General features: G+C 48.0%; 1 protein-coding gene across 1 annotated transcript in view; it reads left to right on the top strand.

Annotated features, from left to right (window-relative positions):
• The first annotated feature begins 3412 nt into the window (after positions 1–3412).
• Positions 3413–21782, top strand: part of IL17RC (interleukin 17 receptor C) — a 45060-nt gene continuing 26690 nt past the window's right edge. The window contains exons 1-8 of the mRNA XM_056846576.1: positions 3413–3545; positions 4904–5004; positions 13366–13483; positions 13577–13621; positions 18013–18152; positions 19142–19201; positions 19802–19856; positions 21588–21775. Of these exons, the coding sequence (XP_056702554.1) occupies positions 3413–3545; positions 4904–5004; positions 13366–13483; positions 13577–13621; positions 18013–18152; positions 19142–19201; positions 19802–19856; positions 21588–21775 (840 nt within the window). The remainder of the gene's footprint in view (positions 3546–4903; positions 5005–13365; positions 13484–13576; positions 13622–18012; positions 18153–19141; positions 19202–19801; positions 19857–21587; positions 21776–21782) is intronic.

Genomic DNA, 21782 nt, shown 5'->3' on the forward strand with positions numbered 1-21782 from the left:
GAAATTGTGATTCTTGTCATTGTTCTTCATGTATCGCAACCACCCCAGCTCAAACACCACTGTGCTATCTACCTGGTTTGTTTGATAACCGCCAAGGTGGATTTGCTACCTGGACTGTTTGTTTGTTTTAAAAAGTACTCTATTAATATTTATTGCCAGGGCAATAATTCACATTGTAACGTAGATGTTAAACAGTATGGGGGACAAAATGGATCCTTGTGGGACCCCAAAGCATAAATGTTACTGGGCTGAACAGCAATCCTTCATTACCATCTTCTGGATTCTGCGAGCCAAATAAGAGCAGAACTGCCATAGTGTGGTGCCTTCTTTTTAGGGTTACAAAACTCTGATGAGGCTTGGAGATCTCCTAGAATTACTACTTTCTAGGTTATGGAGATCAGTTCCCCTGGAGAAAATGGCAGCTTTGGAGAGCAGGCTCTATGTAGGGTGGCCCGTCGCCGGCGGGGGATGCTGCACTCCTGCTTCTTGCTTCCTGCTGGCACTCAGAACGGTGGTGGGTTTAAAAAAAAAAAAAAATGCCCGCACCTTGCACAGCGTGATGTCCCTTCTGGAGAAAACCTGGAAGTTACATCATGTTGCTCTATAAATTGCTGGAGACTCTATAGTAAAACCCTAGAGTTTCTGGCAATTCCTAGAGTGGCATGACATCACTTCCAGTTTTTCTTAGAAGTGACATCACGGCACATGCGATGCCAGTGCCCCCCTTGTCCCTGTCCCCCAAGCGCCCGGTGGTTGCCAGGCATGGTCTGTCAACCCTAGTTGATCGTATGGAGGGGCAGGACTGGTTGGTCTAACGCCCCCACCTGTCCTCCTAGAACCGTAGATGGTGGCATGTTAGGACAGTGAGTAGCACCCCTGCTACTGGGACAAGACAGTCCCCTCAGGCTGGTGGCAGCTGCTGCGGCACAAGTAGCAGCTGCTGAGTGCCCTCCAGGCATGATGTGACAAAAAGCAGGGCCGTGCACCATGTCTGCAGGCTGAATGGAGTTGGTGGCCTCTGACTGGCAGGATTGGCAACCTTCAGGTGCAGCCTAGAAATCGCCTGGAGTTACAACTGATCTCCAGACAACAGAGATCTGTTCCCCGGGAGAAAACGGAAGGTGGACTGTATGGCATTATACCCAAACTGAGCATGAACTCAAGTGAAGAGGCCCTTCTGCAAAGTTCCCCACATTAGATTCACAGAGACAGATCTTGCACCTGAGACCTGAACCAACTCATAGCTCTCCCAGTCCCACTCCTCCTCAGGGCAGAGGAGTAGGGTTGTCAACCTCCAGGTACTAGCTGGAGATCTCCTGCTATTGCAACTGATCTCCAACTGATAGAGAGCAGTTCACCTGGAGAAAATGGCTGCTTTGGCAATTGGACTCTACGGCATTGAAGTCCCTCCCCTCCCCAAACCCTGCCCTCCTCAGGCTCCACCCCAAAAATCTCCTGCCAGTGGTGAAGAGGGCAGAGGAGTAGGGTTGCCAGCTCTGGGTTGGGAAATATCTGGAGATTTGGGGGGGTGGAGTCTGAAGAGGGTGGGGGGGTTGGGGGAGGAGAGGGACTTCAATGGGGTATACCGCCATAGAGTTCACCTTCCAAAGTGGCCATATTCCCCAAGTGAAGTGATCTCTGCCGCCTGGAGATCAGTTCTAATAGCGGGAGATCGCCAGGCCCCATCTGGAGGTTGGCAACCCTACAGAGAGGATCAGTGATCAGGTCTCCCAGCTTTGATTTTACGTAAAAGAAGTCCCCTAAGGGAGTGGGGTGGGGAGGGAGCTGGATAAGGACTCTAGTGGCGGGAGGGGTGGTTCTCTCCCAGGTTGCTACACGAACATTTTTTTTTCTTTGCCGCTTATTAACTTCTTGTTTGCAGGAGGATGATTTCAATAGGGGAAATGGATTAACTTCCTCCTCGGCATGGTGACTCTGACCTGATTCAAGCCCCCCTCCCCCCTCCTGCCCCAGTGAAACTGCTTTTAATTAAAAAACCAGTCTTGGATCTTCAGCATTCTGGGTAGTTCCACCCTCAGCCATTGAATTCCAAAGTGCATAATCTCCTGAGCACCACAACTCCGTGCCATATGCCCGCAGGTGAACCGCCTATTCAAGGAACAGCCACCGTCATTACGAAATTTGCTTTTGAGAGATCCAGACTCTAACCAGGTGGCACCGTAAGGCGAATCCATAATGGTAGCACACCTTCACCAGTCACGAGACCGCAGACTCACAGCAGTACTGTGGTTATCAAATCTCCGGACAAGAATTTCTTGTAAGGCTGCCCTGTCTGAACAGCATGGGTGTGGGCAGATGTGAGGGTGCGCAGAGATTATCTTGGTTTATTTTAAGGCATCAAGTGTCAGGATTTTCTCTTGGTAACTGAAGAAGTTCCTTAACCAGCTCCATGAATCTGGGTCTCTACTATGCTACAACTTCTTCCGTGTTTACATTGTAAAATACAATTTTTTTCCCCTTTTGCAGCTTTAGCTGCCAGGGCTACTTGATCAAGAAGGAAAAGGTGGGAAGAGAATTTTAACCTTTCCCTCCTCTGTCAGTTTCTAGCTTATAAAGCCTAGGGTTGCCAACTGCCAGGTAGTAGCAGAAGATCTCCTGCTAATTCAACTGATCTCCAGCCGATAGAGATCAGGTCACCTGGAGAAAATGGCCGCTTTGGCAATTGAACTCTATGGCATTGAAGTCCCTCCCCTCCTCAAACCCCTCCCTCCTCAGGCTCCATCCCACAAATTTCCTACTGGTGGCGAAGAGGGACCTGGAAACCCTAATAAAGCCCCCTCCCAGCTGCTTATATCCTGGTTGGGTGGGGGGCGAGGATTCATTTAAGTTTTCTTCAGTGTGGATTTTCTTCCAGCCAGAAAACAGCAAGGGAGGAAAGCGTAAATGGCCTTTTATGTAAGGCTGTTTTCCTCACGGTCACCCTTCCAACGACTTCAGGTCTTTGGGTTGATTATGCATGCTGTTTCCGACCGTCAGAGGCCGCCGCGCTCTCCCCCTGCATTTCCCCGTGTTTTCAGTGACCTGTTTTATCTCAAAATTTGAAAACACAGGCAAAACGCAGGGAAACGGAGGGGGAGAGCGCGGTGACCTCTGACGGTCGGAAAAGGCATGCATAATCAGAACAAAGATCCAAAGTCATTGGAGGGGTGACGGCGAGGGAAACAGCCATGCATAAAAGACCAGTGTTTCTCTGTCCCTCTTCCAGGTTCTTGATGAAGCAATCTTGGAGGTTGTACTTGCTAAAAATATATATATATATTTACAGTAAATGTAGAAGAAGAAGTTGTAATATGTGGCTGAGCCCCCACTTCAGAGACAGAAAGATTATATATTTTTTGTGTCTCTCCTCACAGCAGGAAATGGAGTGTGCATGCAAGGGGAAGCAGTGCCAATGCCGGAGCTAGATCCAGTCATGCGGCTGACCAAGATGAAAACGACAACCATCCTTCGGTGCCAGCAGGAGCAGGACTGCATTCCCTGCGTGCAGGTGATGCTACACCTTGGCCTGCAGGGTGAGGAAGACGGTGCTGGGCATCTGTGCCTAGAAACTGACATCTAATCTATCCTATCAGGAGCCCCGTGGCGCAGAGTGGTAAACCACAGTACTGCAGTCAAAAGCTCTGCTCACGGCCTGAGCTTGATCCTGACCAAAGTTGGTTTCAGGTAGCCAGCTCAAGGTTGACTCAGCCTCCCATCCTTCCGAGGTTGGTAAAATGGGTACCCAGCTTGCTGGGGGTAAAGTCTAGACGTCTGGGGAAGGCCATGGCACACCACCCCGTAAACCTCGTCTGCCTAGTAAACGTTACAATGTGACATCACCCCATGGGTCAGTAATGACCCGGTGCTTGCACAGGGGACTACCTTTACCTTTAATCTAATCTAATCTTTGACACCGAGACACTGTAGATACGCCTCCCATCCTGAAAGTACACCCCCATAAAGGCTAACCACTTCATAAGAACATAAGAAAGGCCCTGCTGGATCAGACCAAGGCCCATCAAGTCCAGCAGTCTGTTCACACAGTGGCCAACCAGGTGCCTCTAGGAAACCCACAAACAAGACAACTGCAGCAGCACTATCCTGCCTGTGTTCCAAAGCACCTAATATATTCGGCATGCTCCTCTGATCCTGGAGAGAATAGGTATGCAGCATGACTAGTATCCATTCTAACTAATAGCCATGAATACCCCTCTCCTCCATGAATATGTCCACTCCCCTCTTAAAGCCCTCCAAGCTGGCAGCCATCACCACATCCTGGGGCAGGGAGTTCCACAGTGTAACTATGCGTTGTGTGAAGAAAGACTTCCTTTTATCTGTTTTGAATCTCTCACCCTCCAGCTTCAGCAGATGACCCCGTGTTCTAGTATTATGGGAGAGGGAGAAAAACTTCTCCCTGTCCACTCTCTCCAAACCATGCATAATTTTATAGACCTCTATCATGTCTCTATCACTTCCCTCCTCAAGCCTTTATTTCCAGCCATTGAAAAGGTGTGAGGCTTGCACAACGCAGTTGCTGGGCAACTGCTGAAAGAGCTCCTTGAGGGCCTCTGAGTCAGTGTCTCAAGAGTACAGATGATAGTTGTGTTTGTTACACTGTCGGTTTCTGTGGTTTTAATCCTGCTTCAAGTTTTTCTTTGAGCTTGGAACATGACTGATTTGTGCAAATAAATGAAGTGTTCTAACTCTTCCACTCCTTTTTTATTTTGTGTTATGGGTTGTTGGCGTTAGGTGCGAAACAAGATGGAAGATTTGGCAAGGCTGGCGTGCAGTCCGGTGGACGTCATAAGGGTAAGACTAATCTACAGCAATCCCTCCCCACCTAATGAAAATCCCTCCTCGGCCCTTCTGACCATACTTTCCCTGACTCTTTCTCTATTCCCAGAATTCCTACGAACGCACATTTGGATCTCAGCCCAAACATACCCTTCCTTCCGCTGCGCGCTTGTGGAAGTTTTGTTTCCTTGTGGCCACAACAGTAGCCTGGTAAGTGACACAGGCCAATATTCTGCTGGCACAGCCCTGTGCGGGTATACAGCGAGGGAGCTGAGATTACCCTTTATCTTTCAGTTCCTTTATCATCTCAGGGCTCAAACAGAAGTGAAGATCTTGAGTCTCTGTTCAGTCCATATGATGCAAATTGCAGGCTTGTGAAGTCTCAGTTTGCCTCGCAACCATGCAGATAAATGACCGTGGCGCAACACAGGAGGTAGGTGGCTGGAAATGGCAGGGAGAGTATACTGCTACCCATTAGGGTTACAAACCATAGTGATCAATTCCCCTGGAGCAAATAGCTGCTTTGGAGGCCTGTCTTTATGGTATACCGTTGGGGGGAAACGTAAGTCCTAGAATGACATCACATATCCAGTGGGCTCCCTCACCGGCACGTCCCCCAAATCTCCAGGAACTTCCCAAGCTGGAGTTGACAACCATACTACGTATCCATTATCCATACAGGAATATGAGTGAAGCCTCAAACCATCTCATCCATAAAAGCTGATTGCAGGCACCGGCTGCCTCAATTTGCCTTGGGGCTATGAGGAACCAGAGAGGTGGCTTGACATTCTTGGCTGTTAATATTCTAAAGGGGAAAATGTGTTTTCTAACAAGTAGTTTTTTCTTCATTAAAATGCTGATCAGAGAGCTCAGTTAAGAAAGGCAGTGGAAATGTTAGCCCACTCGTCTATTCCTGCATAGCCCTATCACTAGGGTCACCGACCTCCAGGTACTAGCTGGAGATCTCCTGCTATTACAACTGATCTCCAGCCGATAGAGATCAGTTCGCCTGGAGAAAAGGGCCGCTTTGGCAATTGGACTCTATGGCATTGAAGTCCCTCCCCAAACCCCGCCCTCCTCAGGCTCCGCTCCGAAAACCTCCCGCCAGTGGTGAAGAGGGCCCTGGCAACCCTACCTATCACAAAATGAGGCACTGAAGAGTTGGGTTGCCAGTCCCCACTTGCCATTGGCGGGAGCTTTGGTGGAGGAGCCAATTTGCCAGTGCATGCATGCAATAATGTCCCTTCCAGGTTAAACCCAGAAGTGACAGGGACACTCTAGAACATCCCTAAAAACCCTATGGAAACCATAGAGATTTTGGAGGAATGTGCTAGAGCGTCCCCATCAAACACAGAAGTGATGGGGACACTTTAGCATATTCCTCCAAAACCTCTATGGTTTCCATAGAGGCTTTTTTTTTTTTAGGGATGTGCTAGAGTGTTCCTGTTGCTTCTGAGTTTACCTCGGAAGGGACATTATTGTACCACCCTTTAGCTGGCCTGTTTCTTCCACCCGCTAGCTAAGGGGTGGCAGTAGGGTTGTCAGCTCTGGGTTGGGAAATACCTGGAGATTTTGGGTTTAGAGGCATAGGAAAGCAGGGTTTGTGGAGGAGAGGGACTTCAATGCCATAGAGTCCAATTGCCAAAGCGGCCATTTTCTCCAGAGGAACTGATCTCTATCGGCTGGAGATGAGTTGTAATAGTGGGAGATCTCCAGCCACCACCTGGAGGTTGGCAACCCTAGGCGGCAGGCAGGCCTGTTAATTGGCGAGCAGTTGCCTGACATTAACAGGCACCTGGCAACCCTAACTAGGAGCCTGCTGTTTGCATTTATGGATGCAGCTGTTTGAGCCCCCACTCTGGATACGGACGGGTAGCAGTATATTGTTCCCGCCCTCTCCTCCACCCCACAGTCTTCCCAGTCTGTGACTTTCTGTGCTGTCCCTCTGTGCTCCATGCCAAAATACTGCAATAAGAATAAGTTATGAAAACAAAACGGTTTATATATGCTACAGAAACTGGATGTGACGGGAGCCTCGGCTGCTGGCCAGCTCCGGTGAGTGTCTCTTACACTGTGTGTCAACTCAAAAGGCAAACTGTTGGTTAAATCCTACACATGGAGGTTTCGGTGGAAACCGCAGGGGTGAAGGAAAACGTAAGTAACGGAAGGGAAAGAAACATCTTATTTGTGGGATGGTGATGCAGTGAGAAAGACTCTATTCTTTTAAAAGGGATTAGGAAGGAATGCGACTGTGGCCGGCTCCCTTCCACTTGCGGAGCAGGTTCGGCCTTCAGGCAGAGATCCGCACGTCTCAATCTATTTGTGAGTCAGTCTGTCCGCAAGTTCCTCCCTATGCCCAACCCATAGGCAGACCTGTGTACGCTCTGAACATCTATGCCAAAATAGTAAGTGGTATTCTGGGAGCGGTATACATTGTAAATACCAGATGGATTTGCACATATTGGCTTATTCTGCATGATTTGTTCAGCATCTGTTGACCTTCTGAGGAGGGTCACCGTGGGGCGCATGGCCATGAAGGCCCTGCAACAGAGGAAATCTACTTAAAATTCTGCCTCTGCAACCCAGCAACATTGCAAAAGCAGGCTGAAAGTGATGTTTCACATAACATGAGCTGATCACATGAGATGGGCCAGTAATGTGACACAGGCTCCTGAACATCCCAATCCTGGGGCAGCTTCTCTGTCTAAGGCAGTGGTTCCCAACCTTTTTTTGACCAGGGACCACTAGGACTTTTTTGTTCGGTGCAGGGACCCCAAGGTTCAAAATAAAAATTCTGAGAATTTGAAAATAAACTTTAATCATAACTGTTAGTTAAACATTAAACTTAGAATAATATTTGAATATATATTTTTATAATAGAGAACTTTTAATTGAAAATATTAATTTATTATGGGTTTATAACTTTGTTTCGTGGACCTTAATTTAGTTCTCACGGACCCCTGGTTGGGAACCAGTGGTCTAAGGCATAGGGTTGCCAGGTCCTTCTTCGCTACTGGCTGGAGGTTTTGGGGGCGGAGCCTGAAGAGGGCAGGGTTTGGAGAGGGGAGGGACTTCAATTGCCAACGCGGCCATTTTCTCCAGGGGAACTGATCTTTATTGGCTGGAGATCAGTTGTAATAACAGGAGATCTCCAGCTAGCACCTGGAGGTTGGCAACCCTACTAAGGCATGCTGCACAGGATTGTTGTGAGGGTAAAATGGGGGAAAGGGGGTAAACTATTTAGAGGAAGGTCAGGGTAAAAATGTGATATCTAGATAGACTAGGGCTGCCAGGTCCCTCTTTGCCACCGGCGGGAGATTTTGGGGGCGGAGCCTGAAAAGGGCGGGGTTTGGGGAGGGGAGGGACTTCAGTGCCATAGAGTCCAATTGCCAAAGTGGCCATTTTTTTCCAAGTGATCTGCTCTCTATTGGCTGGAGATCAGTTGAATTAGCAGGAGATCTCCTGCTACTACCTGGCAGTTGGCAACCCTAAGATAGACAGAGTTTGCCACCCTTCTATTTTTAAGGTTGTCAACCTCCCAGTGGAGCCTGAAAATCCCCCCAGAATTACCACTGATCTCCAGACTACAGAGATTAGTTCCCTTGGAGAAAATGGCTGCTTTGGAGGATGGATAGGGTTGCCAGGTCCCTCTTCAGCACTGGCAGGAGGGTTTTGGGGCGGAGCCTGAGGAAGGCGGGGTTTGGGATGGGGAGGGACTTCAATGCCATAGAGTCCAATTGCCAAAGCGGCCATTTTCTCCAGGGGAACTGATCTCTATTGGCTGGAGATCAGTTGTAATAGCAGGAGATCTCCAGCTAGTACCTGGGGGTTGGCAACCCTAAAGATGGACTCTTTGGCATCACATCCCTGTTGAGCTGCCTCCCCTCCTGTAACTCTGCCCTCCACAGTAGGGTTACCAGGTGCCCGCTAATGGCAGGCAATCTCCCGGCGATTACTGCCGCTGCTCGCCAGCACTCAGCTGCTTGGTGGGTGGGAGCAGGCCAGACAAAAGGGGGGGGCAGCGACCTGTGTCAGCACGCAATATCACTTCCGGTGCCATGCGCAAGCGCCGGCATCTCACTGGGGGGGGGGAGTTGTAGTACTGGGGGGGAAGTTGTAGCAGGTGCTAGAGCGCCCCCCCAGTACGATGCCAACATTTCTGCATTGTGCCAGAAGTGATGTCATCACGTGCTGACACAGATCGCCACTCCCGCAACAGTAAGTACCCACCTCCCAATGCCTCCCGCCAGAGGCCATGCCATGCCTGGCAACCCTACACAGGCTCCTCACCCAAACCTCCAGGAATTTCCCAACCCAGAATTGGCTACCCTATATCATCATGGGATGAGCAAGTAGCCTGAGGGTGAAGTGACTGGAGGTCAGAATTACCAAGAAGTAGTAGGAGGGAGCTGGTTTTTATATGCCGACTTTCTCAACTACTTAAGGGAGACTCAAACCGGCTTACAATCGCCTTCCCCTCCCCACATCAGACACCCTGTGAAGTAGGTGGGGCTGGGAGGGCTCTAACAGAGCTGTGTCTTGCCCAAGGTCACCCAGCTGGCTTTGTGTGTAGGAGTGGGGAAACCAACCCAGTCCACCAGATTAGCCTCCGCAGCTCATGTGGAGTATTGGGGAATCAAACCCGGTTCTCCAGATCAGAGTCCACCGCTCTAAACCACCTCTCTTAGCCACTACCCCACGCTGGCTCACTAAAGAGTGATCTGAGTGTGTGTGTGTGTGTGTGTGTGTGGCTAAAACGCTCCTGGATTCCTGCCCACGCAAACGAGTTGTTAGTTCAAGATTAAAAAGTATCTTTATAATAACAGTGGGTTGTAAATGCATAATATAACATATTGTGTCCTCATGTTTGCTGCGGGAGGTGGTGAAAGGAGTACATATCCACACCTACCCTGTAATTAATTAATTGACAGGGCTAAGGGCTCATATATAGCTTCTCCAACCAGCTCACCAGACCTCTCTGCAGCTTCCCCCCAACACAGCCACAGAGATGTGTCTGAAAAAAATCAAGAGGCAAAAATACTCTCGGATAAGAAACAAGCGAGTAAAAAAGAATTCAACCCTTTGCAATCCATATAGTGAGATTTTCCAAGTGGGGCGGATTTGGTGGCAACCCTTTCAGATTAAGAACCTTGCAGAGCGCGCAATATATTCCTCAGATGAATGTTGGGACTCACCATATCTGGTGGTGGCGGACAGTGCCATCAAGGCACAGCTGGGCTCATGGCAACTCCATAGGGTTTTCAAGGCAAAAGAGGTTCAGACATCGTTTGCCATTGCCTGCCTTCGTGCCATGACCCCGGTATTCCTTGGAGATCTCCCATCCAACGGGTTGAAATTAAATCAAAAGAGTTTCCGTCTAGGCATTAGGAAGAATTTTCTAACAGAGCGGTTCCTCAGTGGAACAGGCTTCCTCGGGAGGTGGTGAACTTTCCTTCCTTGGAGGTTTTTAAGAAGCGGCTAGGTGGCCATCTAGCCCCGTGGCTGCAGTGCTGCAGTCCAAGCTCTGCTCTCGAGCAGAGTTCGATCCCGACGGGAGTCAGTTTCAGGTAGACGGCTTAAGGTTGACTCAGCCTTCCATCCTACCGAGGTCGGTAAAATGAGTACCCAGCTTGCTGGGGGTAAAGGGAAGATGACTGGGGAAGGCACTGACAAACCACCCTGTAAACAAAGTCTGCCTAGTAAACGTCGGGATGTGACATCACCCCATGGGTCAGTATTGACCCGGTGATTGCAAAGGGGACCTTTACCTTAGATGACCATCTGTCAGCAATGCTGATTCTATGACCTTAGGCAGATCATGAGGGGAGGGCATCTTGGCCATCTTCTGGGCATGGAATAGGGCTCACTGGGGGTGTGGAGGGGGGAGGTAGTTGTGAATTTCCTGCATTGCGCAGGGTGTTGGACTAGATGACCCTGGTGGTACCTTCCAACTCTATGATTCTGTCCCTTTATTTAAGTCAGCTTTAGTCCATCCCATGTTGAAGACTTGAGGCAGGCAGTAGAAGCCACGTCCTCCCCCAAGCAAAATGTGCCGAGTTCATTAAACTTCCCCATCCTTTCCCAGCCAAACCACAATTCCCAAGGAGTCATTGCACCATGCAAATCAGCTGCAGTCTTCATCATCCTGATGCACTTCTGTGTGAGCTTCCATGCTGAATACTTTGCCTAGACCTACCCTTGAGAATTAATCAGAAGTGTATTATCGTTTTAGATTAAACGTGCCGATAAGGAATTTGTGTGGCAATCCCCATTTTGAAGACATCCAGCTTTCTAGGGAGGTACAGTAATTAACCCCAGATTTATTTATGAAATAATTCTCAACTTGTCTGTGCATAGATTTTAGGTAGGCACTGTAACACGCTAAACAGCACTTTATAGGCATGCAAAAAAGGGACCCATAAGGACTTGCGGGTGGTGAATCCTATCCCTTACAGCCCCAATTCTTCCCCTCCTGTTCTGACTCTGATTTGTCACCTGTTTCTTTTCTGCCCAATTGTCAATTTCCCCCTTTCTCTCCCCCAAATGCCCAGTTACTGGAAATGTTTTCCTTCCATTTTCACAACTTGCCCAATTGCCTGTTTTCTGCTCCCCTCCACAACCCACCCAAACCCCCAATTTCCTCCCTTCCATGTTAGGCTTGCCAACCTCCAGGTGGCACCTGGATATCTTCTGCTATTACAAGTGATCGCCAGGTAGGATTGCCAACCTCCATGTACTAGCTGGAAATCTCCTGCTATTACAACTGATCTCAACGCGGTAGAAATCAGTTCCCCTGGAGAAAATGGCCACTTTGGCAATGGGACTCTATGAAATTGAAGTCCGTCCCTCTCCAAACCCCGACCTCCTCAGGCTCCACCCCGAAAATCTCCAGTTATTTCCCAACCTGGAGCTGGCAACCCTATCTCCAGGCGACAGATCAACTGGAGAAAATAGCTGCTTTGGAGGGTGGACTGGATGGCATTAGACCCTGCTGAGGTCCCTCCCCAAACCCGCCCCTCCCCAGGCTCCATCCCCAAAAACTCCAGGTATTTCTCAACCCAGAGCTGCCAACCCTATTCCCTTGTGCTGTTTCTTGTCTTTTAAAAACATTTTCACATTACATGGCTAGGATTTTTTTTGCATAAGAACATTCATTGCTAATTATTGGGGGCGGGGAGTAGGTTTACACTTAATTATTTTTTCTCAGCTTTCATGTTTTGAGGCAAACTTGACAGTTAGCCCAAGTTTGCAGAAAGATATAGTCTAGCCCTGGGTTGGCCCTTGGGTTGCCAGCCTCCAGGTACTAGCTGGAGATCTCCTGCTATTACAACTGATCTCCAGCCAATAGAGAAAATGGCCGCTTTGGCAATTGGACTCTATGGCATTGAAATCCCTCCCCTCCTCAAACCCCACCCTCCTCAGGCTAACCCCAAAATCCTCCCACCGGTGGCGAAGAGGGACCTGGCAACCCTAGTGAGCCCCCTTACAGGTTTTTTGTCTCATGGTAGAGCCAAACATTACTATTAGATACAGTACATGATAGTTAACTACACATGTAAATATATGCATCTAGATTATGCATTGCATCATTTATTTATTTATTTAATGTTGTACCCCTCACTCCCTGGCCAAGGCTGGGCTCATTATTATTAATAGACAGGTGGTAATAAATCATTGGTATCCCAGGTACAAATGAGTGTTGTTTTTTTCCTTCCTGTTCAGGTGACTAATGCTGAATACAGCAATCATTGATAGGTTTGGCAATATTCCTTGAATTCAGGGTGTGTAGCCATAACAGCCTTAGGGGATCCAGAGACGAAGCAATATTCCTCCTGCTCCTTCTTTCCCCCTTTCACACAACACTCCGCACTAGGTTGTCCGTGGAACTGCCTTTCCACTAAAGGTGAAGATGGATGTAACATTTGTACCACGGTAGGGCTGTTTGGAAGTGCCTTCGCTACATTGGGTCAAAACATATCTTTAATTTCTCCTGGGGATGATCTCTGGTGCCCTCTTCTGCGGCTTTTTTGCAGTGATTACATTTGAATGGGGTCAGACCAGCCGTGGACAGTGCTGCTTGGCTAGTGCCCATGTCATCATCAACCCATCTCCTGTCTAGGTGCTGTGGAGCACAGGCAGGATGGTGCTGCTGCAGTCGTCTTGTTTGGGGGCTTCCTAGAGGCACCGGGTTGGCCACTGTGTGAAGAGACTGCTGGGCTTGATGGACCTTGGTCTGGTCCAGCGTGGCCTTTCTTATGTTCTTTTTTTATGTTCTTATGTACCAATCTTGGATGACTTTTGCAAATGCTTCTGTATCGTTAAAGCGGCAGATTTTTAAAAAATAATGTGATGGCTGAATATGTATAAACAAATAGCTGTATATGTGTCACTTTCAAAACTGAAAGGTGGAAGGCATACGAGAACCATACAGGAATGGGCGTGACTGATGACTGGTACATAAAATGCTGGCATGTGATGTGAAAATGGGGATGACACCACCACAGATAAAAAAACGTGCTGTGACCATTGGCAATGTAATGTCTCTCTTCGCCTTGTTCCCTTCCACTCCAGGGCTCTCTCCAGTTTGACTGCTTCCCAGTTGCTCTGAGTGGGGAGATGCACATCACGGCCTTCACCAGCCCCACTTATGAATCTGTGCCTGTACTAAAACACACACACTATGGACCAAGTGAGTGCCCATCTGGGGAAGAGCGCCATCTCAGATGATGATCACCCTCCAGCCCTCCTTACTGATTTATTTACTGGTGTTTTCTTCCTATAGACTGCAGCTGGCGTAATGCAAAAGATGCTGTCCGGCTCTGCCAAGGTACGTAGAGATGCCAACGTCCAGTCCATACCGTTCCCTTGACAAAGGCAGGGATCAGCCATACTCCATGTTTGATTCAGACGCTTCCACTATAACTTCCTGAAATATAAAAATTGTCCTTTCTGGGTACAAACCTAAGGTTCATCAGTAGGGTTGCCAGCTCTAGGTTGGGCAATACCTGGAGAGTTTTGGGGTGGAGCCTGAGTAGGGGAGGGCTTGGGGAGGGGAGGGACTTCAATGGGGTTTAATGCTATAGAGTCCACCTTCCAAAGCAGCCGTTTTCTGCAGGTGAACTGAGCTCTGTTGCCCGGAGATCACTTGTAATCTCAGCCACTACCTGGAGGTTGGGCAACCCTATTTATCAGCCAGTCAGATCCCCCAAGGGGGTTCACTTACATGGCAGGATGGAAATATATTTTTGTTTGTCTCCAGCATCAGGTAACTGAGTACTTGAAAGCAGGGCAAAGCATAGAATCAATCTCAGGACTGGAAGGGGCTCAAAGTATTTCTAGTTGGCCTTCCTACTTATTAAGTAGTCATATTAACACGCAGATAAAACTTGACAGTGTTCAGATTTGACAAAGGTTGTTTATGCATGGGTACTTTCACTCATGTTTGCCCCCGATCTGAATCGGTTGTTCCTTGGAGTTATGCATGAGTTTTCCGTCCATTAGAGATGACCTGTGCCCAGCCCTCGCAATGTCCGGGTCTTCCCATTCTTCTGTTAATTCGATTCTTCCATCTTCCCTGAGCAAAGCCCTGGTGAAATCCCCATGCAGAAGGCAAAGTGCAGGGAACACAAGCTTGGTTTCGCTCACAGCCAATTACAAAGCAGCATGTACAGAGGCGGGGATTCAAATACTTCCTGCTTCCTCGGAGCTCTTTCTGAGCAGAAGAAAAGCTTTTTAAAACCAAGGCTTGGATTCCCCCCCACCCTTTCAGATTGCTTCATTTTTTTTGTTTTTTGTTCTTAAAGTTTTTTTTTTTAATGCATCAATTGTGTTTGGGGAGGATTTCTCTCACAGTAAGCATTATAATTACAAAGCTGCATTTAAAGGGACGGGGACTTGATTTGAGTTTGGAGACTGCTGGTGCAGAGATTCCCAACAGGAAAGTGTGGGCCCAGCAAGCAGTGACCCTCAGGTAAAACCCCCATGCATAAATGACCTGAGTGTTAAAGTTATAGGGAGAGGCTGTCATAATGGCAGAACATATGCTTTAGAAGCTGATAACCCTGGATTCAGTCCCTAGCACCTCAAATGAAAGGCTTTCTCAGGTGTTGAGTAAGATTTTTCTCTGCCTGAGATCCTGGAAAGCCAATGCCAGTCCTGGTAGACAGCACTGGGCTAGAAGGAGAGGTCTCCCTGTAACTAACAGGTCATTTATGCATGGGAGTTTTACCTGAGGGTCGCTGCTCGCTGGGCCCACACTTTCCTGTTGGGAATCTCTGCAACAGCAGTCTCCAAACTCAAATCAAGTCCCCGCCCCTTTAAATGCAGGTTTGTAATTACAGCGCAGGCATGGAATCCGGTGGAGGATTTGGCATCCCCAAGAGAGAATTCTGAGAACACATTGGTCGTGCCTCCTGAATGCTCAGATTTGCATAGATCTTGATTTGCATGGTGTATTCTATTTGCGTCATTTGGGCGCCTTTGGCACAAGCTCAGATAGGCCCGTTTATCGTAATTTATTTGTAGGAATGAACCCTGTGAACCATAGCAGAGGTGCCCCCAGGCATAGGGAGAGTTCAGTGAAACAATTCCATGACTAAAAGGAGGAGTGAATCCTAGAGTTGCCAACCTCCAGGTGACTAAGGGAATAAACAGCACGAGGGCTCCACATAATGTACCAGTATCTGAATTAGTAACACTGCATTGAATTAATACAAAGTTTAATGAGCATTAAAGCATGCACCAATTCCTATAGAAATAACCAAGAAAAACAAAAACAAATACAAATTATACGCACATTCGTGTATTCGTGTAACATCAATACAACAAACTTTGTATCAAAGAAAACCTTATACAACTGATTGTGTCAAAAGTTGCATGTACAATCTTCCCAAAAAGGGTGATTAGTAAGGTATAAGTTCATTTGTCACTCTGCAATGCTGTCCGAAAAGTGCACGGCAAGAAAAGTTCAAAACCGATCTGGAGGAGTAAACGGAGGAATGCTTGCGGCAAAGCCGTGCAGGTGAGTGCAACCAAGCCCCTCTGGAGATCGGGTAGGAGGATCAAAGAAGAGAAAAATCATAAAGGAGGACGTGTAACCGGTCAGGACACGTTTCGATGGCTTCATCAGCTTAATATATGCTCATTGTCCGGAGAGAAGCTAATCCAAGAATCAAACTAATTTTTTTGTGCGTCTGGTATAAGATTTTCAATCACGGATTGCATTCATAATTCCCAAAGGGATGTATTTTCATGCTCCAGTTCAATCTCCGGCATCTCCCGCTAAAAGGGTCAGGTTGGAGGTGATGGGATCGAAGGTCTGATTCAGTGTAAGGCAGCTTCATGGGTTCAGGTTTTCTGTTTTTGTTCACTTGTTACTGTCTCTAATAATAAAAGTGGGTGGCTCATTCCAGTCGCCCAAGTGGCTGCAAATTGGCCACCAATAGAAAACACGGTTGACCCTGCTTAGCTTCTGAGATCTGAGATCAGGCTAGCCATGACTATCCAGGTCAGGGCACTGTAATTATTAGTGACATCAAATTGTTTGACTCTCATGATTGTCTGGCTGTCCTCAACCAGGGAGCTGGCAACCCTATAGATCATGGGTGGGGAACCTTTTTCCTGCCAAGGGCCATTTGCACATTTATGACATCATTCAGGGGCCATACCAGGTGTAGATCTCCCGGTGGGGGGGGGGGGGAAAGAGGCTAGGGTTGCCTGGTCTCCAGCCACCACCTGGAGGTTGGCAACACCAGGGGAAGCCACACAGAGAAGGCCTGCAGGGTGCCCCCACTCCTCCCTCCCAGGTGGAAGGGCAGCCAGCAGTGCGCCCGAGCAAACGAGGTGCCATGGGGGCACAGCCCACAGTCGATCGGCAAGGGAGGAAGGAAAACAGAGAAAGAGGAAAAGGGAGGAAGGGAGAGAAAGGGAGAAAGAAATGGAGAGAGAGGGAGAAAGAAAGAAAAGGATGAAGGGAGACAAAGAAAAGGACGGAGGGAGACAAAGAAAGAGACAGAAAAAGAGGGAGATAAAGGAGAAAGAGTGAAAGAAAAAGAGGAAGAAAAGAGATAAATGCCTTTCCCCCCACACACACACACCCGCTGGCCTCACGCGACCGGGCCCCAGCCTCCCCTGCCCACACACACACCCGGCGGCGCACAGAGCCCCGCGCGACTGGGCCCAGGTCTCCATGCCCTTTCCTCCCCAGAGTCCACAAAAGGGCCCCCCCGAAGCCCAATTGGCTCCTGCATGCATGCTCTGCCGCCGGGAGCCGCCAGCCTTTTTCCCCCTCCCTCTCGCTGCTCAACAGCCGACAGTCGGTGAGAGGAGGTCCAAAGGGCGCCGCAGCACCACTGTAATCACCCTCTGGGAGGGCCGCCCTGCACCCCGCCTCTGCAGCAGGGCCCCGGAACTCCCGAGGGCCACAAAAAATGTCCTCGGGGGCCGCATACGGCCCCTGGGCCTGAGGTTCCCCACCCCTGCTATAGATAGTCCATCTATATAAGGTGGTTATGTAGTATAGGCGCCATCTGAATCTGTAAACTATAAACTGGGATTTTATAAAAATTAGATTAAAGTTATGCTTTTAAATGTATGTGGTATTATTATATGTATTGAGTGTTGGAAGCCGCTCTGAGCCCGGCTTGGCCAGAAATGTGCAGGGTAGAAACCAAACCAAAAATAAATAAATAAATAAGTAAATAAATAAACAAATAAATAAATGTAAGGTAAAGTATTAGTATAATTAAGAGATAATTGATTGAATCAATTATAATTATGTGACTAATTGAACCTACATTTTATGTAATATTTAGAATATTTTATATAATGTTCAGAATATTTTGAATAAGATTTCATAAATTAGTTAAAGTTAAAATATTTAGAATGTATTAATATATAGCATTAGAGTTAAGCACAGAAAGAGGGAACATATAAGATATATTTTTTTAATAAATATAAAACTACTTAAAATGTATAGGGAGCGAGGTCAAGGTTTGCAAAGGTAGACTAGAGAAAGTGAATGCATGAAAGCAACTATAATATCTTAGGTTAAAAGTATATGTTGCAGCAAAGTCTGTTAGATTATTAATATTTGATACTTGTATTTTATTATTGTATTTTTTTGGTTTGCAATGTATTTTATATTCTGTTTCTTTATACATACATATATGTATGTTATGTAAAATACATAAAGAAATACATGATTGTTTTCAATTGCAGTTCCCAGCCTGGAGGTCTTTACTGGTGCAGAAGAGGCTGTGGTGCAAGTGAGGAATTTCCCCCTAGGACAGAACTTCTCTCTGTGGCTGTATCTGAACCAGACACGAGAGCATAAAGGGCTGGATCACCCTAAGCAGCTGGTGAGTGAAGATCCTGCTCACAGGGTTGCCAACGCAGGTTTGGGAAATTCCTGGAGATTTGTGGGAGATGCTTGGGGAGGGTGGAGTTGGGGGAAGGGAGGCAATTCAGTAGGAAAGGGATGCTATAGACTCTGCCCTCTGAATCGGGTAGCCAACCTCCAGGTGGTGGCTGGAGATCTCCTGCTATTACAACTGACCTCCTGGGGACAGGGATCAGTTCCCCTGGAGAAAATGGCCGCTTTGGCAATTGGACTCTATGACATTGAAGTCCCTCCCCTCTCCAAACCCTGCCCTTCTCAGGTTCCGCCCCCAAAATCTCCAGGTATTTCCCAACCTGGAGCTGGCAACCGTACCTCAGAAGCAACCATTTCCTCCAGGGAAGCTGATATATCTATAATCAGGGGGTCACTTGTAATTCTGGGAGGACTCCAGACTGCACCAGGAGGTTGGTGATGACACCTAGGGTTGCCAGCTCCTGGTTGGGAAATACCTGGAGGTTTTGGGGGCGGAGCCTGAGGAGGGCGGGGTTTGGGGAGGGGAAGGACTTCGATGCCATAGAGTCCAATTGCCAAAGCAGCCATTTTCTCCAGGTGAACTGATCTCTATCGGCTGGAGATCAGTAGTAATAGCAGGAGATCTCCAACTAGTACCTGGAGGTTGACAACCCTAATGACACACCTGCTCAAGACAGGGGTGGTTGTTGGGTCAAGAAACCCAAACAACTCCTTAGGGTGTCAAGGCCAGGAGGCTGTTGATGCCTGAAAACAGGAAGCTGCCTTATATTGAATCAGGCTGTTTGTCTGTCAAGGTCAGTACAGTGTGATCGTAGGCAGAGTTCATCCTTGAAAGTAGTCTGAAATCAGCAGATCCAGAAGGATGTAACACTGCTGTAGGGTTGCACTGTTAATGAGGTGGGAGGAGCCTGATTTCAGCCAGTGTCTGCCGCTTACCGTTTTCACTCCTTTCTCCCTTCTTATTCTTGTCTTTAGACTGGACCTGAGAATGTGAGCGTGCCTCTTTCAGAGGTGTTCCATTGTCTCTGCCTGCAGGTAAGGATGGTGGATGCCTCACAATAAAGTCCCTTTCCTATTCATCTCAGTATTATTCTAGCATAAGACTGCCAGCCCCGGGTTGGGAAATACCTGAGATTTTGGGGGTGGAGCCTGAGGAGGGCGAGGTTTGGGGAGGGGAGGGACTTCAATGCCATAGACTCCAATTGCCAAAGCGGCCATTTTCTCCATGGGCACTGAGCTCTGTCGCCTGGAAATCAGTTGTAATAGAGGTAAATCTCCAGCCAACCACCTGGAGGTTGGCAACCCTATTCTATCACCTGTGTCCATATCTGCCCCTTTCTTTGCAGAATCACAGTACTTATTCAAAGGGGTGGGGGTATGTGGTCAGTCTCTTTGGCCTAGTAGGTATTTTTCTAAAATAATAATGCCGGGATTTGTTTGCACATGAAACCTTGGTTAGGTCTCTGACTCTAATCTCATGTGTGCAGGGGATGATTGTGATGAGGGGGAGCACTTTCAGTAGGCCCAAAGACATTCTCATCCCCCACACTCTTCCTCAGGATCATTGGGGATCGTGTGTGTGTGTGTGTGTGTGTATGTGTGTGTGTTCACACATTATTCTGCTTTTGTTTGTAGATATGGCCCAAGGCTGAAGACCCGCCTCGAAGTTACCTGTGCCCCTTTGCGAGAGGTATGAGAAACGTTTTTAGCATCCTTCCTCACCCTTTCTCAGCATTTCTAGTCCTAAAGACAGGTTAAAAACAAACATAAAATACATATCCAAATTAGGGTTGCCAGGTCCCTCTTCGCCACCGGCAGGAGGTTTTTGGGGCGGAGCCTGAGGAGGGCATGGTTTGGGGAGGGGAGGGACTTCAATGCCATAGAATTCAATGGCCAAAGTGGCCATTTTCTCCAGGGGAACTGATCTCTATCAGCTGGAGATCAATTGTATAGCGGGAGAACTCCAGCTAGTACCTGGAGGTTGGCAACCCTAATCCAAATTATAGTGCAACCATAATTTTTCATGCTTAACTTTGTCCACTCTCTAGCCTACAGAGATCAGTTCATAGAGTTTTAGAATCACAGAGTTGGAAGGGACCACCAGGGTCATCTAGTCCAACCCCCTGCATGATGCAGGAAATTCACAACTACCTCCCCCCCACACCCCCAGTAACCTCTACACCATGCCCAGAAGATGGCAACAAATGCCCAGAAGATGGAAACCTGGAGGAAGTGGCAGTTTTAGAGGGTAGACTCTGCGGCATCGCATCTCTGCTGAGTTCCCTTTCCTTTCCAAACTCTGCCTTTCCCAGGCACTGCCCCCAAATCTCCAAGAATTTTCTAAGCCAAAATTGGCAACGCTACAAGTATTGCCTGAATAACTGTGGAATATTGAGCCTCACTGAATCTGGCCTTTTCTAACTTAACTGGCAGCATGGTGAATACTGTAATTGATAGCTTCAGGATGAGTATTGCAAGGTGGGGGAAGAGAAATGGCGGAGGGGACAGGGATGAGATACATGTAGAGAATGGGATTCTTGAAGCTGCCATGATTCCTGGCTCCTAAGATACTGTCAGTTTATTTTTTATTTCCTCTTTAATTTTTGGAGTTTTATAACACTTATGTAACAGAGCAACACAAAATTGATAGAAAACCAAAACTTTGTATGCGAAGCTGCCTTATAGAGAGCCGCCATGGTGTAGTGGTTAGGAGCAGTGCACTGCACTCTAATCTGGAGAACTGGGTTTTATTCCCCACTCCTCCACATGATCTGCGGACTCCAATCTGGTGAACCAAGTTTGTTTCCCCACTCCTCCACATGAGTGGCAGATGCTAATCTGGCGGACTGGGTTGGTTTCCCCACTCTTCCACATGAAGCCAGCTGGGTGACCTTAGACCAGTCACAGTTCTCTCAGAACTTTCTCAGCCTCACCTACCTCAAAAGGTGTCTGTTGTGGTGAGAGGAAGGAAAGGTGACTGTAAGCTGCTCTGAGACTTCTTAAAGGCAGAGAAAATCAGGGTATAAAAACCACGTCTTCTTCTCCTCCTCCTAGTGGCGCATGTAACTAACTGGCAGGGGCCTCCAGGTTTTGCTCAGGCAAAGGAATATCTGCTCTCTGAGATCCTTTTAAGCAGGAGACGCTGTGGGACCTTCTGCATGTGAAACGGGTACTTGATGGTCCTTCCCCAATTTTGTTGCTTGAGTAAAATACGGAAACCAATTTTTAAAAGCCTAGAATCCCCACCTGCGCATAAGACCTTGAGGGCCAGAATACTCTTATATGATGCGCTCCTGGAAGAATTGTCATGGCCTGCATACTGCGGAAAGGATGATTGATGCCTGTCCGTTTGAGCACATACAGGTAGAGGACAGTCTTGGCTTGTACAAGAGTTTTTGTGATGACTCACTTCCTGTCTCAGATGCAGAAGCTCTTGCCAGGTCCTGGGCACGGAGCCGCCTCGAGCTAATAACAGCCTTCGATGGAACACTGAGTCTCTCTCTTTCCGCGCCATGTGACCTCTCAGGGGAGCTAGTCCCCTGCTGGAGGGGAGACTGGCCTGCTTGCTACCCGCTCCACTCCAAGCTGCGCCTGGCCCTCACTCCAAATGTGAGTA

This window comes from Euleptes europaea, chromosome 1 (assembly GCF_029931775.1).
Source record: "Euleptes europaea isolate rEulEur1 chromosome 1, rEulEur1.hap1, whole genome shotgun sequence".
NCBI classification, from domain to species: domain Eukaryota; kingdom Metazoa; phylum Chordata; class Lepidosauria; order Squamata; family Sphaerodactylidae; genus Euleptes; species Euleptes europaea.